Source organism: Tympanuchus pallidicinctus, unplaced genomic scaffold (assembly GCF_026119805.1).
Source record: "Tympanuchus pallidicinctus isolate F22 unplaced genomic scaffold, pur_lepc_1.0 scaffold26, whole genome shotgun sequence".
Taxonomy (NCBI): domain Eukaryota; kingdom Metazoa; phylum Chordata; class Aves; order Galliformes; family Phasianidae; genus Tympanuchus; species Tympanuchus pallidicinctus.
The window spans coordinates 2259518-2276911 of record NW_026294743.1 but is presented as its reverse complement, the minus strand read 5'-3'; the positions used below and the strand labels follow the sequence as shown (position 1 = coordinate 2276911).

The window sequence follows — 17394 nt, the reverse complement described above, 5'->3', positions numbered from 1 at the left end:
TCCTACAATTAAAAGCAACAAATTAAACAAGTGTTATAAGCAGAGGTCTCTACTCTGATGAGTAAATAAGAAACATACCATGACAAATTATGCATACCAGGATAGATACTATTTTCTTGGAACTGACTCACGCAAAAATTCCAGTATATAAATGTTTTTTCAACAGGATAAGGTTTATGGAGGTATGTATTCACGACTGTTAATGGAAAGCAGAAAATGAAGTGTATAAAAAAATAAAGTACATAGCCACTCTGTACCTTATATACATATAAGCATAATAACTTTCAGCACATGTAGTGCAGTATTTTTCATCTGTTGGCTCACAGTGTGACTGCTGTCAAACTACACTTTAAACTAAGTCATGCAATCAGAAGTGGATGCATAACCTGTCAGTAAGATCCCGCAAAGAACACAGATTGGACTCGCTTCCTTTTGTTCAAAGCTACGCTGCCACTTTAATACTACATAAAATGAAAAATTAATCAATTATAAACATCAAAGGATGACACAGAAGAAGTATTTTAAGATGAATGTAAGTACTGTAATAATTAAGAATTCTAATTAGCACAGAAAATGGAAATACAAATTTTAGCACTGAAATTTTGGGACATCGTGTTCCTAAACATAAATGCAGTGAAAGCCACTAAAAGAAATAAAGCATCACCCTCATCAAAATATTTTTCATACAACAGCATACACACCTGTAATCATTAGCTTTCATTTAAAACATAATTTAAAAAAGCACATTATACTCATTAATCTCTCTGCTTATCTTTCTAAATTAATTATGTTCGTTAACAAAAAGTAATTCCAACCATATTTTATGGACTATTATTTATCAAAGTGAAGTATTCCTTAACTTTCCCTTTTATTCCAGAGATGATCTAAGGGACAGAAAGCCAGGAACTTCTGCAGATTTCTTTCGTAGTGTGTAAAATTACCTTTGAAAGAGATAATGATAACTATTTTCTTGCTAGAGCTGATGCACTGAATTATCATAAAGTGGTATACAAGGCTATTCATTTATTATCATACTACTGCTATCAACAATTCCCAGAGCATTTTTGCATCTGCTTAAGATAACCCACTCAAGCATCCATCAGAACATACTTGGTAATCTAAAGACAAATAAATAAAGATGAAGAAAGAGGGAAAGAAAATGAAGGATTTTAGAAATTCAGAACGATTCACTGAGAGAATTATTAGGAAGTCATCTCTGCACCAAGGCAAATGAGACTGACTTTCATTATTTCAAATTCTTTGTATGTTAGAGATGCCTTTCCACCTTTGTGGAATGCTTTAAAAATAGACATCAGTTGTGTATAGTTTGTACATTATCTTCACTACTAAATATTGTTGAACTATGGAGAAATGAAAGCACCAGAAAACCGTGAGACCAAACTTAGTAAAAACAACAAGTTACATAAAAAAGAAATACTTCAGCTCACTGTGTTCTTCTTTATTAAAGTATGTCATGTATTTTATCTTTGCAAGAGTTTGATGAGTTTTTGCAAGTAAAATTCTGTTTCCTCTATACTTGCTAATAGTCATGAGAATCTGTAGTTTGCACCTTCCCATTAAAAATGTATTGTATTTTTTGAAATTATTCACCCCGCCTTTTATCCAGATCATGTCTTTGAAAGGAGGAAGTAGATAATAAATGGAATAATTCATGATTTCCCATTAAATATGAAACTTTCTTTTGCAGAGTTTAGAAAATGAAGTTCTACATAATGTACAGAAGTTGATTAGAACTTTTTTTTAACCTTTTCAAGAAAAATCTTTCACATTACACAAATGTACAAAGAAGTTTCTTTACGAAAGGCAAACCATTCACTTTCCACACTGTTCTGTAGATCGGTACCTAATTACACTAAATCATGTTTATCAGGCCTGAAATTCAGAGAGATCATTCATCTGACCAAAACAATGTGTCTCTAAGTACTAAAATCTCTTTTTGAAAGTTGTTCAATAAACACTGAATCCTGGTCATGACAAGTAAGATTGTTAGAAATTATTCAGATAGAAAAAAAATACATATTTAAATAATATTGTGAAAGCAATGGCAAAGAAATTTAAAATTTATCATCTAGCTCAATAAGTAACTTGTGCCATCTCCCTTTCCACAAGCAGCATTTCAGCAGGGAGTTTGGGGTAGAGAGCCTTAATTTAAAATTTCTTTTAGTGTGAAAAGCTACGTCTGTGGTTTTGATTTATATTTTCCCATAGTTTTTAAGTGTTTAAAAGTGAAGAATTACTCTTGTAAAATGTAAATGAGTTGACACAACATTTGACCAGTTCTCATCCTGACTAATATGACCAAAGAAGTTCAAAAGGTGGGGTCCATCCAAAGATTGATATCAGCAAGAACGGTGAAAACTTCCTAGGTTCTGAATATGAAAGGTGCTTTTTGCTGCTTTTTTAGCTGCTTGGAGCTCTCCCTCCATATTCATAGCATTGTACACAGAAAGAATCCAATGTGTGCATCACGATAGCCAAATATTGTACAACTTAGGACTGAAATAAAAGGGGAAAGCAGAATCTGAGGCTATGTTAGCTGATCTGTATAAAATCTCCCTTTGCAGGCTTTTTAGTAATAAAATGTGCCTCTCCTCCCTCCTTGGTTAGCCTCCCACTAACAAAATATTTTCACTAGCCCTTATTCTTAGTATTGTCCCTATCCACTGAGATCTTTATTCCTCATCGTGTTTTTCAGGGGAATCCATAACAAAATTGCCAAACCTAAATTATGTGTGCCCCTGTCTGGAAGCCCCTGTAAATATCTCAGGTTGGTTTTTTTTTTTTTTTTTAATATTAAAAAAAGAACATCACAATACAACAAAACAAAAAAGAGTCCCAAATCTATTTGTTTAGGAAAAGATAAAATGGGTGAACTACAATGACTTTCATGCAAGCGACAGCAACTAAAAAAATTTGGATTAAGTGAAGACCCAATCAGTTATTCGTATTAATTTTCCTTAAAGAACTGGTTCATTAACATGTACACAAAATGGAATAAAGACAAATACAGATGCAAAGCTAAAATTCAATACAGCGGTCAAGATCAGGACAAGCCCAGTCTGACAGAGGAGCTGAGTAGATTATGATGAAAATAACAAAATAATCTTCAAACTAGGCCTTCTCGTCCCCAACAGCCCACAGCAACTCCTCTCTTAGCAGACTCTCTGAATCATTCTGGCCTCTAATCAGGTGATAAAGTTCCATCCTCTTTAGTCTTGTGGATAGATGGGGCTAAATATCCACAGACCAACTGGTAGGGACATAGGAAAGAAATCTTTTATTTCCTCAAATTTACTTTGAACACTTGAAAATAATCACATCTTTCTTCACTCAGCCTAGCTGAGACTGATACTGACAACAGCAGGAACTTGGGACAGGGAAAGGATAGTTAATATTTTTTCCCTTCTAATTCCCTCAATGAAAAATAGAATAATGTTACACTATGTGGCACTAATCTAAGTTTTAAGATGGATGCCAGGTCATTTTTGTTTAGAACTTCTGTCAACTTCTTGTTGAATCACTGCCTCAGAAATTAATGAATGCACATTCCCAAGTCTTCTTCTTTCTGATCTATTTTACAGTTTTCAAAATGCAATCATCCTTTAGTGTGGGGTTCAGTTGATAAAATGCATGCATCTGCAACTGAGCTGGTCAGCCAGAGCTCACTATATAGGCAGTGGAGAGAAACGGATACTTCAAAAGTAGAATTCACTTTATTCTAGAGCAGTTGTCTGAAGACTCAAAGATGGGGTTCAACTAAGTAAATGATTTATTCTTACTTATTTCCATTGATTATATGGGGTGATTAACCTAGTCAGTTGAATTAAATTTATGTGAAATCCCCTTTGCACTTCTTTGCAGAGGAGGACAAAGGTTTGTAGAAGAAAAGAGTTACTATATTCACTATTCATCATTCCTACAGGAAAAAAAAGTATATATATAAATATATATTTCAGGTTTCTTAAACTGAGAAGCTGTCCTCCTCAAGAAACACCACTTTGTGGTAGTGGCTGGAAGAAGTAAAAAAACCAACCAACCAAACAAACAAAAAAACAGTAAAAAAGTCTGACTAATAGTAGCTCACTCCTTGAAGCCCAATGCAGGAGATAGAAATCATCTGATTGGAAAAATCACAAATCCCATAATTTAAGAGGAATGTTTACTACTCTTCTCCTTTGAAATTATCACAGATCTTTCTGATAAAATATGAAATTGCTGAGGAATAATTCCAAAGTTTTAAGGACCCATACAGCCTTGTGGAAAATTCCACTGTCACATCTCATCAGAAAAAGAGAAGCAAAGTACTGTCTTTTACTTTTAACTCTGTGAACCTCAGCTTCTTAGGAAGAAATCCAAGAACTTGGAGGATTCTAAGCGTCCTGCTCTTGATACAAAAGGTGTCAAATATGAAAATGCTCTCACTTTCATAGGGAAAATCTTGCAGAAATCTATGAGGAATGAGATATTCATCTGTATACAATCTGCAGTGCTCTTCCCAACTACTGAATTGGCTGGCTCACAATTGCGCTGGCAACAGCTTATCAGAGAATGAATGCCTTTTCCTTCCGTTGTTTCAGTTCATCTTTAAACTGGCCAGTCTTTGGTGAATTCCTAGCTTAACAATTCACTATATCTCAAAAACATCTGACCCAATGTATACATGATAATCCTATCTCCCCTCTGAGTAAGTCATATCAGAGCACATCTTCACTGAAGTAGATTTATCACAGTAAGCTCAACCACTCACATGACAGAAAATAGATACTACAATTTTTGCTCAATTAAGCTACTCAGTACCTTCTCCGTATAATTTAGCTGTCTTCTAACTACCAATGAGTCTCAAGTGAGGACATGAGAAGTCTAATCCCATCAGCTGATTCACAGAAATATACCTAGTGAAATCAGTAATGTGACATTTTTTGTTACTACTAAGCAAAGCTATTTCTCTCATCAGAAAGATTTAAGAGTATCTCTTTCTAGTCTTTAACTCTTTTTAACTCTTTTTTTTTTTTGTTAAAATGGTTTTCTCTGGATGGTTTCATTTGTATGAAAAGGAGAGAGCTGTTACTTGATCTTTCTGGCCCTGACAAAAAAGATTAGGAAACAGCAATGACGTTATCAAATTCTGGACCATTCTACGCTCCAACTTCATTTGAACATTCAGTCCTGGAATCAATCTTGTGATAGAAAATGGCTTACTTCATAGTTCGTTATGAACTTTTCAGTCATAAGGACATATTTTAATTTTTACTGCAATCTAATTTTGAGCCATTAATGATTTGGTGATTTGAGACAAGGAACAGTATCAGGGGAAGCACCATAAAGGCCAGTGGTCAGCCAACCTCATAAGCTCACAAAAATCCTATGGCAAGAAATCAGTCACATTCTGCTTTAAAGGGAACCTTCCTTCTCTCCCCCCGCTCCTTCCCTTCTATTTCCATCTTCTCACACCATGCTATGATTTCAGGTTACTGTCTTAGGGAAGGAAACAAAACAAAATTAAGGAAAAAAAAAAATCAATATCTTGTTTGGATATAAATAAAGAACTGCTTTCCTTTAGCACTGTCTATCACATCACTGTGGGACTAAAAATATTTATACAAATCTCTGCGTTTTTACAAAAAAAAAAAAGTAAATTATAACAATAGCAGATTTCAGGAATTTTTCTTACTTGCCAACTTTGGAACAGAGTATACAGAAAAATGTATAACAAAAAAGACTGCAACCTTTTTTTTCTCTTCAGCTACACAGAAAGCAGGTTGTCTTATTTTAAAAGAATAATGTGTAGGATACAATTTTAGGAAATAATTTTGAAGAATATTGCTTCTCATAAATGTGACACTACCCTTAAACTCGTGTATTTAAGAGGTGATAAATTTCATCTAATAGTCAGTGGAAAAAAAAAAAAAAGATGTTTAATATTAAGCAGGATAGTCACTGAAGTAATGTTTTGTTAAATAATAACTAGCAATATGGAGGCTAATTTAATTAATCATTAGTAAACAATAATTATTAAATTACATAGGAACAACAGATTACCTGTAAATATCATCCTCTGAAAGCTACAGTAAAGAAAGTAATCTTGGTAGGAGTGTTATTAGTAGTACACTGGCTGATTGCTTTCAGCTACAAATTGCAAAGATGATTCCCATCCTTGTACCCTAGTAATTGTCAGTAGAGTGAATGCCAGACTCAAAATGTGTGATTTGAGAATCCATTGATCAGCCTGCACGAATGAATACATATTTAAACACATAGTATCAGTATCTACATGTGCATAATTGCTGCTAGCACAGCTGCAAATCATTGTAAAAATATTTGTTTTAGTCCAAAGAAAGTAAATTTCATTTTAAAATCTTGGTATTTTGTTGATCCAATTACATGACACCATTGCAATGGCTAAAACTGGGGGCTTTCTGCTCTGATTTTGAAACACTTCCAGTGTTAATTCTTCTGGAGAAAACAAACCAAGCCAAAAAGCCAAACAGAAGTAAGAAAACCATCTTTGTTATACATAATTCAAAATTTAAACAAGATTTATTTAGGGAATAGATTTTAAGTATCTCAACAAATGCATGGATATTCAGCCAGTAAGAGAAAGCTATTCTGTCCTTACAGAAGTGGTGCTTTACTTTTGGAATGAAAGAAACATTTTGATATCACACAACATATTATAAGCCATTTCTCACACTTTCAAAATAAAAAACGTCTTGTCTGCTGAGGCATACAAAGCCTAGCATTGATTTCAGTAACATCACTTATAGATATTGCATGGCTTTTCTTTCAAATTTGCTTAAAATTAAGTTTGATGCACTTGCTGTTCCTACAATTACATTATCCCAGTAGTAATGTAACTGTATAGCTGCTAGGTTGTTAACTTACCTGATTGTACTATGTTTATGGACATTACTCAAGAATTATATACCACAGAAATTTTGTAACTACAGTTTAAAAACCTGAAATTCTCAGATTAGCTAAAAATACAGAGTATGAATACAAATATTTTCAAAAAAGGTACATCTATAAAATCTGCCTATGAATAAAGCAGAAAATATATGATATTTCAGCTTTAATCTTTGAGAGGCTTTTCTAACTTTGAAAAAAAGCACATTACAAAATGCTGAGGAAACTGTTATAAAGGCAGACCTCTTTGCCTAGGTAATGCAGAACAGATGTTAAAATTCTCATTGCTGTTTCCCTTTTCTACAAACTCCTTCAGAGTTTGTGTGTGAAAAGAGAAATATAATAGGATTTTTTTTTTAAAGTTACATTTACTTGTAATTTTAGCACCAGTAAAAGGCTGATGTGATCAAATCAACGCTGTAACATGCACTTTGAAGCCCAAAGGACTTCCTTCCTAAAGCATCAGTAACTGTTCCACATCAGCCACAAGTACTCAGAGCACTAACATGGTCCTTTTCTGCATAAATATGCTTCTAAATAATTTTCCTGTCACTCCCTCACTGCTGGATCTCACAGACTGTGACAGCATCTCTTTAAGAGAGAGGAAGGAAAAATCTGAACTTTGCAGTCTTTCAGATGATGACCTGCTAATAAGGTCCTGCACAGACCCATCACTGAACCAACTTCATGTTTATCATCTTTCAACCTGATCCTGATGCAAATAAAAGAAGTGAGGCTTGAGTTTGCTTTAAAAAGATTGTTCTCCTACATCACCTGACCAGATAAATGGCATTTTTTACACTGTCAGTCAGAATACTTACTAGCTGGATTATGTTATCGTAAAAAAATGAAGGTGACCCATGGGTGTTGTAGAAAAAGAAAGCAAGTCCACTGGCTGAGTATTACATGATAGGGGTTTAGGATGCCGCTAAAGTTATTGCCCCTAAACTTAAACCTGGTAATTTTCTAGATTTTCATTTGAAAGTGTCTTACAGAAGTTTTGCATGTTCATTCTTAGGCTAGAAAGAAGAGAAACAATTTGCCTGGTTGGTCAAATTCCAATCTGGTTAATAGAATGGTTTTTTTTTTTCCATGCTGCTAGCGTGATCTTGCAATATTAATTGTTAAGGTGCCTAGAGCCCTTATATATGCATCTTTTTATTATTTAAATATTGAAATAAATAAATCATCTCACTTAAGCAACTAGCAATTCAGATTTGTAAGAATTCTTTCATTAATTTTGATAGTGCTGAACCCTAGATATGTTCTAAGTCTCCAGAAAAATAATTCAGTGAGTAGTCTCTCGTAATGTCTAAATATAAATACCTCAGCTGTAAGAAATCAAAAGTTATCTAGATATTTTTCATTCACTGGGTTTTTAAATATCTAATGATGTTTCAAATGCTACACCATAGAAGTCAGCAGTTGAGCGTGGCTAAATAATAATTCAAAATTACAAGAACATATACGTATATATACTAAGCTTGCACCCCAGAGGAAATATTTCACAGAGGTTCAGGAAAAAAATAAAGGGGGGGGGGGTGGTGTGAAAAAGCAAAATTTCAAATATAATTACTGACACAATCTTAACTATAATGTTGCAAACATGATGTAATACCTTGGTAAATACACAAATTAATAAAGCCAAGGAGTTAAATGCTTTGATACGCTTAAGATCAGGAGAAATGATCCATCACTATTTAATATCAGCTTCAATTTTTAAATGCCAAGTTCCACTAAAAAGGGTAGGGCCTAGGGAACTTTAAATTTATATGATTATGACGACTAGAAACAAAGGAAACAATAAACTTATGGATGTTAAAATGCCTTGAAAAAGCCAACTTACGCCGCAGCTTCTTGTTTTGACAACCCTTTGATATTCTTCGCCAAATAATCATCTATGCCATCTTTGTCTTTGATCAAGTGAATCCTAAATTTAAATGAAAAAATTAAAAGAAACACTGTGAGCTGCTAACACAGACTTCCGTGGCATGTATAATATATTAGCATTGCCAAGTAGAGCTAAATACTGAAATATTGACAAAGTAATGTTTTCTATAAAAACATACAAATATCTTTTTAATTTTTTGGTCTACAGTCATTTCAAATCCTTATTTCTGCAAGAAACTAGAATTGGCTTAGCTTTCAAGCACTGAGTTACACGGTATTTCTGTCTAAACCTGAAGAAGTTGTATATTAGCTGAATAAGTAATAACTGATGCTGTATATTAGCTGAATAAGTAATAACGGATAAAGCCACCAATATTTGAACTGCTTTCTAAATCATCACATTTTTTGCATTATTGCTATGGACCAACGTGGTCTAAGCAATTGTGCATCTAAAATTTCCAAAAAATAAAATAAAATAAGTAATCCCAAACCCAGCTCAAACATATTTACTTAGTGCAATGCACACGTTTAAGCCTTTTCTCTGCTGCCCACAATTTGAGCAGCACGTTACAAAAAGAGGTCCAACAAAGTGGCACAAGGCACTGAAAGAAATGGGAATATTCCTATACATTTATTAGTGCAAAGATCTGATTTTGAAATTTGAACCATACTTCACATTTTATTTAAGCCAGCATTGCTACTCTGAGACACAAGAGATGTCTTGAATTTTAAAGGATATGCACTTCCTGATCATAAAGTCTACTCAAACAGATTCTTATAACCCAGGCACAGACGACATTATCTTCATAAAAATAATGTGATTTTTTTTTTTTTCTTTAAAAAACCATAAAGATTGTCTGGTTATCACTCAAAGATAAAAGAAATTCACTATCAGTGTTCCACATAAATCTGTAACTTTTTCTCTGCCTGTATGATAGTGCTGACTTTCGTTACAGGTATGAGAGTCAATTCTTTTCATAATGTTAGCTAATACAAGCAATGTACCCTTCACTGCTCTGAGAATACCACAGACACTTTCTGAAATTCATTTAAATGAAAACAAAATAGCTAAGCAATCTAGAGATATTTTGACGTGTCTGAATTTCAAATAATAAAATAGTGTAAACCTGTGGCACGAACAGGGCATTTAAATTTGTTCCCGAGTTTACTGTTACTGATATACACTGACAGAAGCTTGTGCTTTCCCACAGCATGTAACAGAATTGCTGCTGACCACCAAAGATATACACCTTATGGATATTACCATAAGAATTCAGTGAAAATTAACGCCAATGTTTCATCAGTATCAAAATTTTCACAGAAAAACAGTCACAATTTAGGAAGATGAGTAGTGTTGTTAGGAAAAAATAAGATAAGGCACTTATTTTAGATTTTAAACTAATGTAAACTGCATTTCAAGACAGAATATGTTTATATCATTTAAGAAAATATATTTAAAAAGCAGTATCTTTGGATCATTAAATGTGAGAGATTCAGAAAACACACCCACACGAAAGGCAGATCTTTGTACCTTCAGGCTGCAAAAATGAGTCTTCTTTGCCTCATAAGCATCCAAAGAAAACAGCAGATATAGATGGGAAAAAAATAAAAGGTCCAGACCCCCAGACTGAAACAATCATCTACATGATACAAATTTCTAGGCATCACTGTCACCTCTCTGCAATATAATCAACACTGCAGTTAAAAACAAGTTCAAACAGGAATAAAGGAAAGTCTGATGCCTTCTTACTGTCTCAAATTAATAAACAATATCTGCATACGGAAAAATTGGGAAGAAAGCCCCACAAAATCATACACAATTTAAACTATCACCTGCCATGGAGTCAATATATAAAGTTCTGAATTCTGACAGGGAATAACTTTCACACTTAGAAAACAAACAAAAAGAGAACAGGAGAAAACAAACACCTGCAGCCAAGGGAAAAAAAGAACAGAAGCAACAACTTGCAAACCAATTAGTTTGCAGAAGCCCTGAAGTATCCAGAGTATTGAACTGATGGAATTACACTGGAAGAAATGTAAGGTACTGAAAATAACAAATAATTAGCTCATTTTGGCTGCTATTGTCAATGATATTAATACAGGAACAACACAAACAAGACAAGCAGACAATATACATAGAAACAAAAAAAAGCAGAAATTTCCATTATCTCAAACAATCATTACTTAAAACATTGTTATATGTGTTACGTGCAATGGAGATTAAAAAGAAATATAATTGATAACAACTGACACTGTGACTAAGAATGGATGTTATTTCTAACAGAGAAGTAAGCTAAGAATGGTACTGGCTAAGAAGCATCATTTTTATTCTTCCAGAAGTTGTCGCTTGCTTTTTCCAAACAGTTGTAGCCTTATTTTCCCAGCATTTCAATGATGACTCACGATATTCCATAAATAGTTTATATGAGGTGTTCTTCCTCTATAAATTGAATCCTATTTAATTTTAAATCATTCCCTTATTAAAAAACAAATATATTTTAATCTGATTGACAGTTACCCCACAGTTGGCTTTTTGTATCATTTATTTCTAATAACTATTTTTGTTACCAGTTCACACAGCAAAATAGCTACAGATTTTGATCAGAAACAGACTTCAAGATAAATACAACTGGCTTTTTAATCAAAGAGCAGTACAAAGTCGCATAAAGCATGAAGGACCAAACAGGTTCTCACATAACTCTCTATCCTCACTGCATATTCTGTTCAGTTTTTTCAGCATTTTCTATCAAAGAAAATGGCAGAGTTTGTCTTGCTTTCATCACTAGGCACCCGCAGCATCATCCACACCATCACAGAATCACACATTTCTTCTTTGCAGACAGACGCAACATCATGCAGGAGTGAAGGAGGATGCCCTTTTAGAACGTGACACTCCCCAAATAAAGGAGAGAAGCAATCCTATCTTAGGTAAGTTCTCCCACAATGGACCAAATGTTGCTCCAAAAGTAATGCCTCCTATTTATTTCCACAGAAACTACAACAATTAAAAAGAGCATAACAGCACTACTTGATGGACCAACTTCTCAGCCACAAGCCACTGTTTTTCAACACTGTCACCACCATTAGTTATGCCAGTGATGAACAAGAGCCTGCACGCTGTGCTCATAAAAATCTGTACCTGCAGAGATGACCAACTGCTGCTGTCACCACTGCTCAAGTGCACCACCCAACACTGTTTGGTCTCCATAAACATTCAGCAAGCATCAATAAATGTCAGTGGGTTGCCTCAGATAGGAATTCAGTGACACACCTTTGCTTCACACACACTTCCATGTCAGATGCCATTATGTCAGACTGCTCTCTGCTGCCATTCTCACATGGCAACAACACAGAATGGGATACTGGTGGGAAGGTTCAGCCTCTACCACCATCTGCCTCTGACGTCATGGGCCAACTCAAGAAAACTGAAGGCAAAACTGAAGGCAGAGCAACCCTCATAATTAATGGAAAAATTGGTGGCTGCAGAACATTGCTCCAGCTGTATCAATTTAATTTGATTTTTAAAAATATTTTAAGGCACAGATCACTGCATCTTCTTATTCTATCAGTCTGCTGGTATGCCCCCCCCCCCCTCCCCCCAAAAGCCTGATTAAAGTAGTCAAAATTCTATTTCAAATAAATGGAATAGTGGAAAAATAACCTAAGTTTCTAGGACTACAATTAGTAACGAGCAACTATTAAACAGACTTGTTCTATAAAATTATGGGGCTGGATAGCAACTAGGAGTATTCACTGTAGGAGACAAAAAAGCATAGATAACTAATAACTGGAAGGAGAAATGGAAACTGACTGTAAAATCATGAAGGCACATGTAGGAATATAGCTTGAAAGGATTATGATACTGTATTTTATACAGGTACTAACTACAAGATAATATTGTTGTTTTCAGGCATTATATTTTCTATTAGATATTCATTCATTATATTTTGAGAGATGCCAAACTGTTTTTTGTTGGAATGAAAAAAAGGACCATTTTTAAAAATCCAAATAGGTACATTTTTATTAACTTCCATTTTAACAATGCAAGACAATACCCACTATTCAGAAATAACTTCCTACAGTTTCTGAAGATGCTTTGAAAAAACAGGATGAAACATCTACCTTAAACAGAATGCATTTCCATTTTTTCTTCCTTTTAACAACAAAACTTTCCTAGGATAAAATTTAATTCTTTCTTATTTTTGCATTTTTAAACACTGCAACAAATTGAAAAGAATTCATCAAATTTGCACATCAAATTGAAGCTATTCACAGTAAAAATAATCATACTCTGAAAGAAAAAAAGGCACGTACCTGGCAAAACCTAGTGGTGGACAAATCGTTGGTTCTTCAAACCTGGGGTGCCATGGTGGGCTTTGAATGATTTCTTGAGGCAACACTTTCATTTCAACTAAAACAAGTAAACAAAACCCCAATTATTTGAAATAATATTTTCACAATGATCTAGTTTCCTTTTTACCACTTTTCAATTAAATCTTTCATTTTCACTGCATCACATATAATACTGCCGTCCAGTTCCACGCCAATCTGTTTGGGCCTCAGCATGGCTTCATGAGGACGCAATGCTTAAGAATAGATATAACCTTAAGGTCAGTAGTTTTCTTTCTTTCATTGGAGTGCTTTTAATCTACATAGAAACAACCAGTGCAGGCATCTTACTTGCATGTAATTCCCTGTGCTTCCTCAAGCTAGGTATGCCCAAATGTTAACAAGCTATGCTGGTACATAAGGTGAAGAAATGACTGAACATGCAACGTGCAATGCAACAAAAGGCAGTGAATTAATGTTCAAAATAATACATAACTGTCCCAATAACAAGCATGTGAGTAGAAAAATCCAAGTAATTCTATACACGCAACATAGGATTTTACTTAAAACAAAAGCAGAAAGCCCCAGTTATGTAGAATTGTCTAGCTTGTCATTCTGAAGTACATAAATGCTAATAGGACTTCTTTGTCATAGAGAGCTACTGTGTTTTTTCCCCAAGTATTCAGCCTCCACTTCCTACCATTAAAGTTTCAGCTGCCAGTTCCTTCATTTTGCATGTCTGTGATCTGAGGACGTTAGCAGCAGGAGCACCCTCACTTTTAAATTTGGTTTAATGTAGGTATTGCATGTCCTGCTGGTAGGCCCCAAGGCAGAAACTTTTAATAGGGACGGGAAAATAGAATATGAGGGGGGGGAGGAGGAGAGGAAAGAAGAGGAAGAAGTTAACTATTTGCTGCATTTAGAGGAAGAAAATTCCTTTTGTAGGAATGGAATGATAGATACAAGTCAACTTAATCAGTATCAGAGTAGAAGAATATTTTATTTATCAGCCTTTCTGTGAATGAAAGCCATTTCACTGATGAAATATTTTGCTACGTTTATTATGACGCTTTTTTTTCCTTTTAATTTTTTAAGTTGTTACTTAGAACGGAATAGCAATAAACTACGGGTTGAAAAGATGTCAGAATATAGTTAATTCCTCTGAGTCGCACTTTTAGGGCTTGTAGTCCTAAATTTGTTACAGAAAAAAAACCAAAACATTATACAACTTACAATTGGAGGCAGCATCATTTTACAAAAGTGTGTCATTGGGGAAAAAAAATGATTACAAAAATGAAAACAAAGTCTACAAAAAGCACTGGTATCTCATCACTGCACAAAATTACACTTGTTACAGAAAGTGCAGATTTGCATCCACACACAACACAGAAAGGGAGATCTCTGCTAAGGAAAGTGCTATTCATTGAGGAACGACAAGTAAACTTTATACCAACACCATAGCCCAGAGAAAAAGCAAAGCCTGCTGCAAGCCCCTTACTTTTGGAGCACGCCTCAATCGCAGCCGCACAGTCTGGCAAGCAAGAGAACTGACTGCAGGCAGCGGTGGGACAGGGCAGGCAGGGGGCTCAGAAGCACCGAGCCAGGAGCGGCTGCACCCCCACAGGCTACCGGCTGGCTTGACTGGCTACGAGACAGGTGCGTTCATCTTTCTCCCTAGCTCATTAACCACCTGCGGACCCGAAGCGTTTTCCTGCAACGCTGCTTCAGCCCCTCCGAAAAAAAAAAACAACCCAGAACTTTCTAAAGACACGAACGTCCACTGCAGCACGGCCAACAGCGGCCGTTTGGCCCCGGCCCCCCCGGCGAAATAGCGGACCGCCCCGCGAGGACGGCGGGGGAGGAGAAGGGGTCGCGGACGGCGCGTCCCCTCGCGTCGAACCTGAAAAGCAGCGGCGCGGAGCCTCCATCCCGAGCAGAGCGCGGCGGCCCTGCAGCCTTACGGTGCCGACGCTCCCGGCCCAGCCATGGCAACGGGGGCGGGCGGTGCCGAGGGTGGAAGCGAGCGGTGAGAGGCTGCCGAGAGAGCGACTAAGCCTGAGTTAGACCTTATGAGCTCCGGAAGATGTGAGAACCCAGCGCAGCTGACGGTTTTTAACATTAACTCGTCTCGGACTAGAGGTTCACAGCTGTGAATGACTTGTATTTTGTTTCAGGACCTTTTCAGACGGTCCTTCAGGCCTATCGAGTAATAGGAAACAAAAAGCATATAAGCCCAGATTTAATCTAAGCAAATGGCGTGAAGATTTTGGGTTTGTGGAAAACCCTGTCACTGTCTATGGTGAGAGCCTGCTGTCTGCAACAGAAGAACTCTTCTACTGATCAGCTAAGGAGTCTGACAGCTTACAGGAAATAGAACTAGCAAGAAGGAACCAATGAAGATTTGGTAAATGTGGATGAAAAAGAGAAACCATAATCAGGACACCAAAGAATACAAAGAGCAGAGATTTTTCAGTCACTTATCACCAGTGGAAGAGGTCATTTAGTAGCACAGATCTGACCCAGTTTTTATTGCTAAAACTGGAAAACTGGCATGTCAAAATCAATTGTTATAATCTACTTTGGAAGGATCGAGTGGATAAAAAGCTCTTCAGAGATGGCATTACCTGTTTCTGAGTTGATGTCAATCGGAAGCACCTGATCTTGAATGTTTATGGGTCAGTGTTCTAATGGATAAGCCAGAAATTGACAGGGTACTTAGCCATTAAATCACACTAGAGAACAGCAGGAACTATGCCTTACCTGTCTACAGCATATAGGGAAAACATTCCTGTACCATGATGAATTTCACGTGCTAGAGATCTCATACTGCTGGTGTTAAAAAGTACTTGGAATTTCAAAATATTTTAAGAGTCATTTCCTAACTTAAGAAGTGTTGCACTCACCAGAAGGAAATTCTATATTAGACCTCATATAGACACATAAAAAGGAATTGAACACAGAGCTAGAAATTAGTCATGGCTTAGATATAACTGATAATTATTTGATCACATTTGTTACACGCAAACAGAATTAAGTCCAAACCAATAATATACATGCTTCATGCGTTGGAAGGCATAATTTTATAAAGGTGAAGACCGCTGTAAAATAAGTCTTTGGGAGAAAGAACTGAACCTGAGATGGGAGAATATTAATTGTAAACTGTAAGGATGTTAGCCAAGATACTCCTAAAGTCATCGTCCTGTGATGAAGGAAAACATTTGCCAAACAGATAGGGTTTGATTACAAAGAAAACATCTCAAAACAGAAGCTGTCTAGTATAACAGATGTACATTGTAAGTTAGAAATTGTAGAGAATGACTGAGTTGTAAAAGGTTTAAAAGGAATAAATAAATAAATACAAAACAATTAAACTGAAGAAAATCTGAGGGTTTTCTTCTGTGTTTTTTTTCTTCTTTTTTTCTTTTCTCAGGAGTAGAAGATAGAAAACGGTCTAAATGATGAAACATCCCTATGAAGTGATGAAGATGTTGACTTTAACCATGACAGACTTGGGAAGTTAAAACACAGGAATGAGGAATGTGAGGGTGGCAGCCCTGAGCATGCTACCAGGCACCAATCAGTGTACAAAGAAGTGCAAAGTACACAAAAAGTACAAAACAGTGCCGGCTGCTCTGGGCTGCAGGTGGAGATCTGACCTGAGGATGATGGAACAGGGATAATCTCTAAAATATCCAGGTTTTCTTCCATCAATATTCCTCTTACTCCCATTCCTCTTTTTATCCCTTCTCCTGGGATAAAAAGAGGTCAACAGGGAGATTCTTCAACTCTGTGAGACCTTGCATGGCATATTGAGCTAGGTACTGATTGGATTGATCTTTAAACAAAAGTTAGCTGTGGGACCAGTGTTATTTTTCATACCAAATAAAATACACAAAATCTTCAAAAAAACAGACGATTTCTGCAGGCAAATCCTGTAAGGTTTTACAATCAATATTTCTAGACAAAATTTTATTTTTTGTGTGTGAGCTCTCTCAAAACCAAATAGCCAGAAACCTACTGCCTCTCAAAACAGATAATCTTTCCAAAAATAATTACTTCCTATGCATTTTTTCCTTACACATGAGATGTAAACTGCATTTCTACCTTTCTGATAATCACATGCAAGAGAAATACGTATGTAGTACTACCTGTAGGTAGCAATCATAGGCCCAAACCATAAATGGTTTTCTCTTGCACACAAAAGGAGCCATTTCCTGAAGTACGTTATAAGGTTTTTCTTTCATAGTA

General features: G+C 35.8%; 1 protein-coding gene across 4 annotated transcripts in view; it reads right to left on the bottom strand.

Moving 5' to 3' along the window:
- TTC29 (tetratricopeptide repeat domain 29) overlaps window positions 1-17394 on the bottom strand; it is a 356916-nt gene that overhangs the window by 104035 nt on the left and 235487 nt on the right. For 3 of the 4 annotated variants that reach the window (XM_052690222.1, XM_052690223.1, XM_052690225.1), the window contains 2 exons: window positions 13132-13228; window positions 8771-8854 (listed from right to left, as the gene is read on the bottom strand). In XM_052690222.1, coding sequence (XP_052546182.1) covers window positions 8771-8854; window positions 13132-13223 — 176 coding nt within the window. In that variant the 5' untranslated portion in view covers window positions 13224-13228. Of the gene's footprint in view, window positions 1-8770; window positions 8855-13131; window positions 13229-15046; window positions 15230-17394 lie in introns of those variants that run through there. The other variant, XM_052690221.1, reaches the window with a different exon arrangement.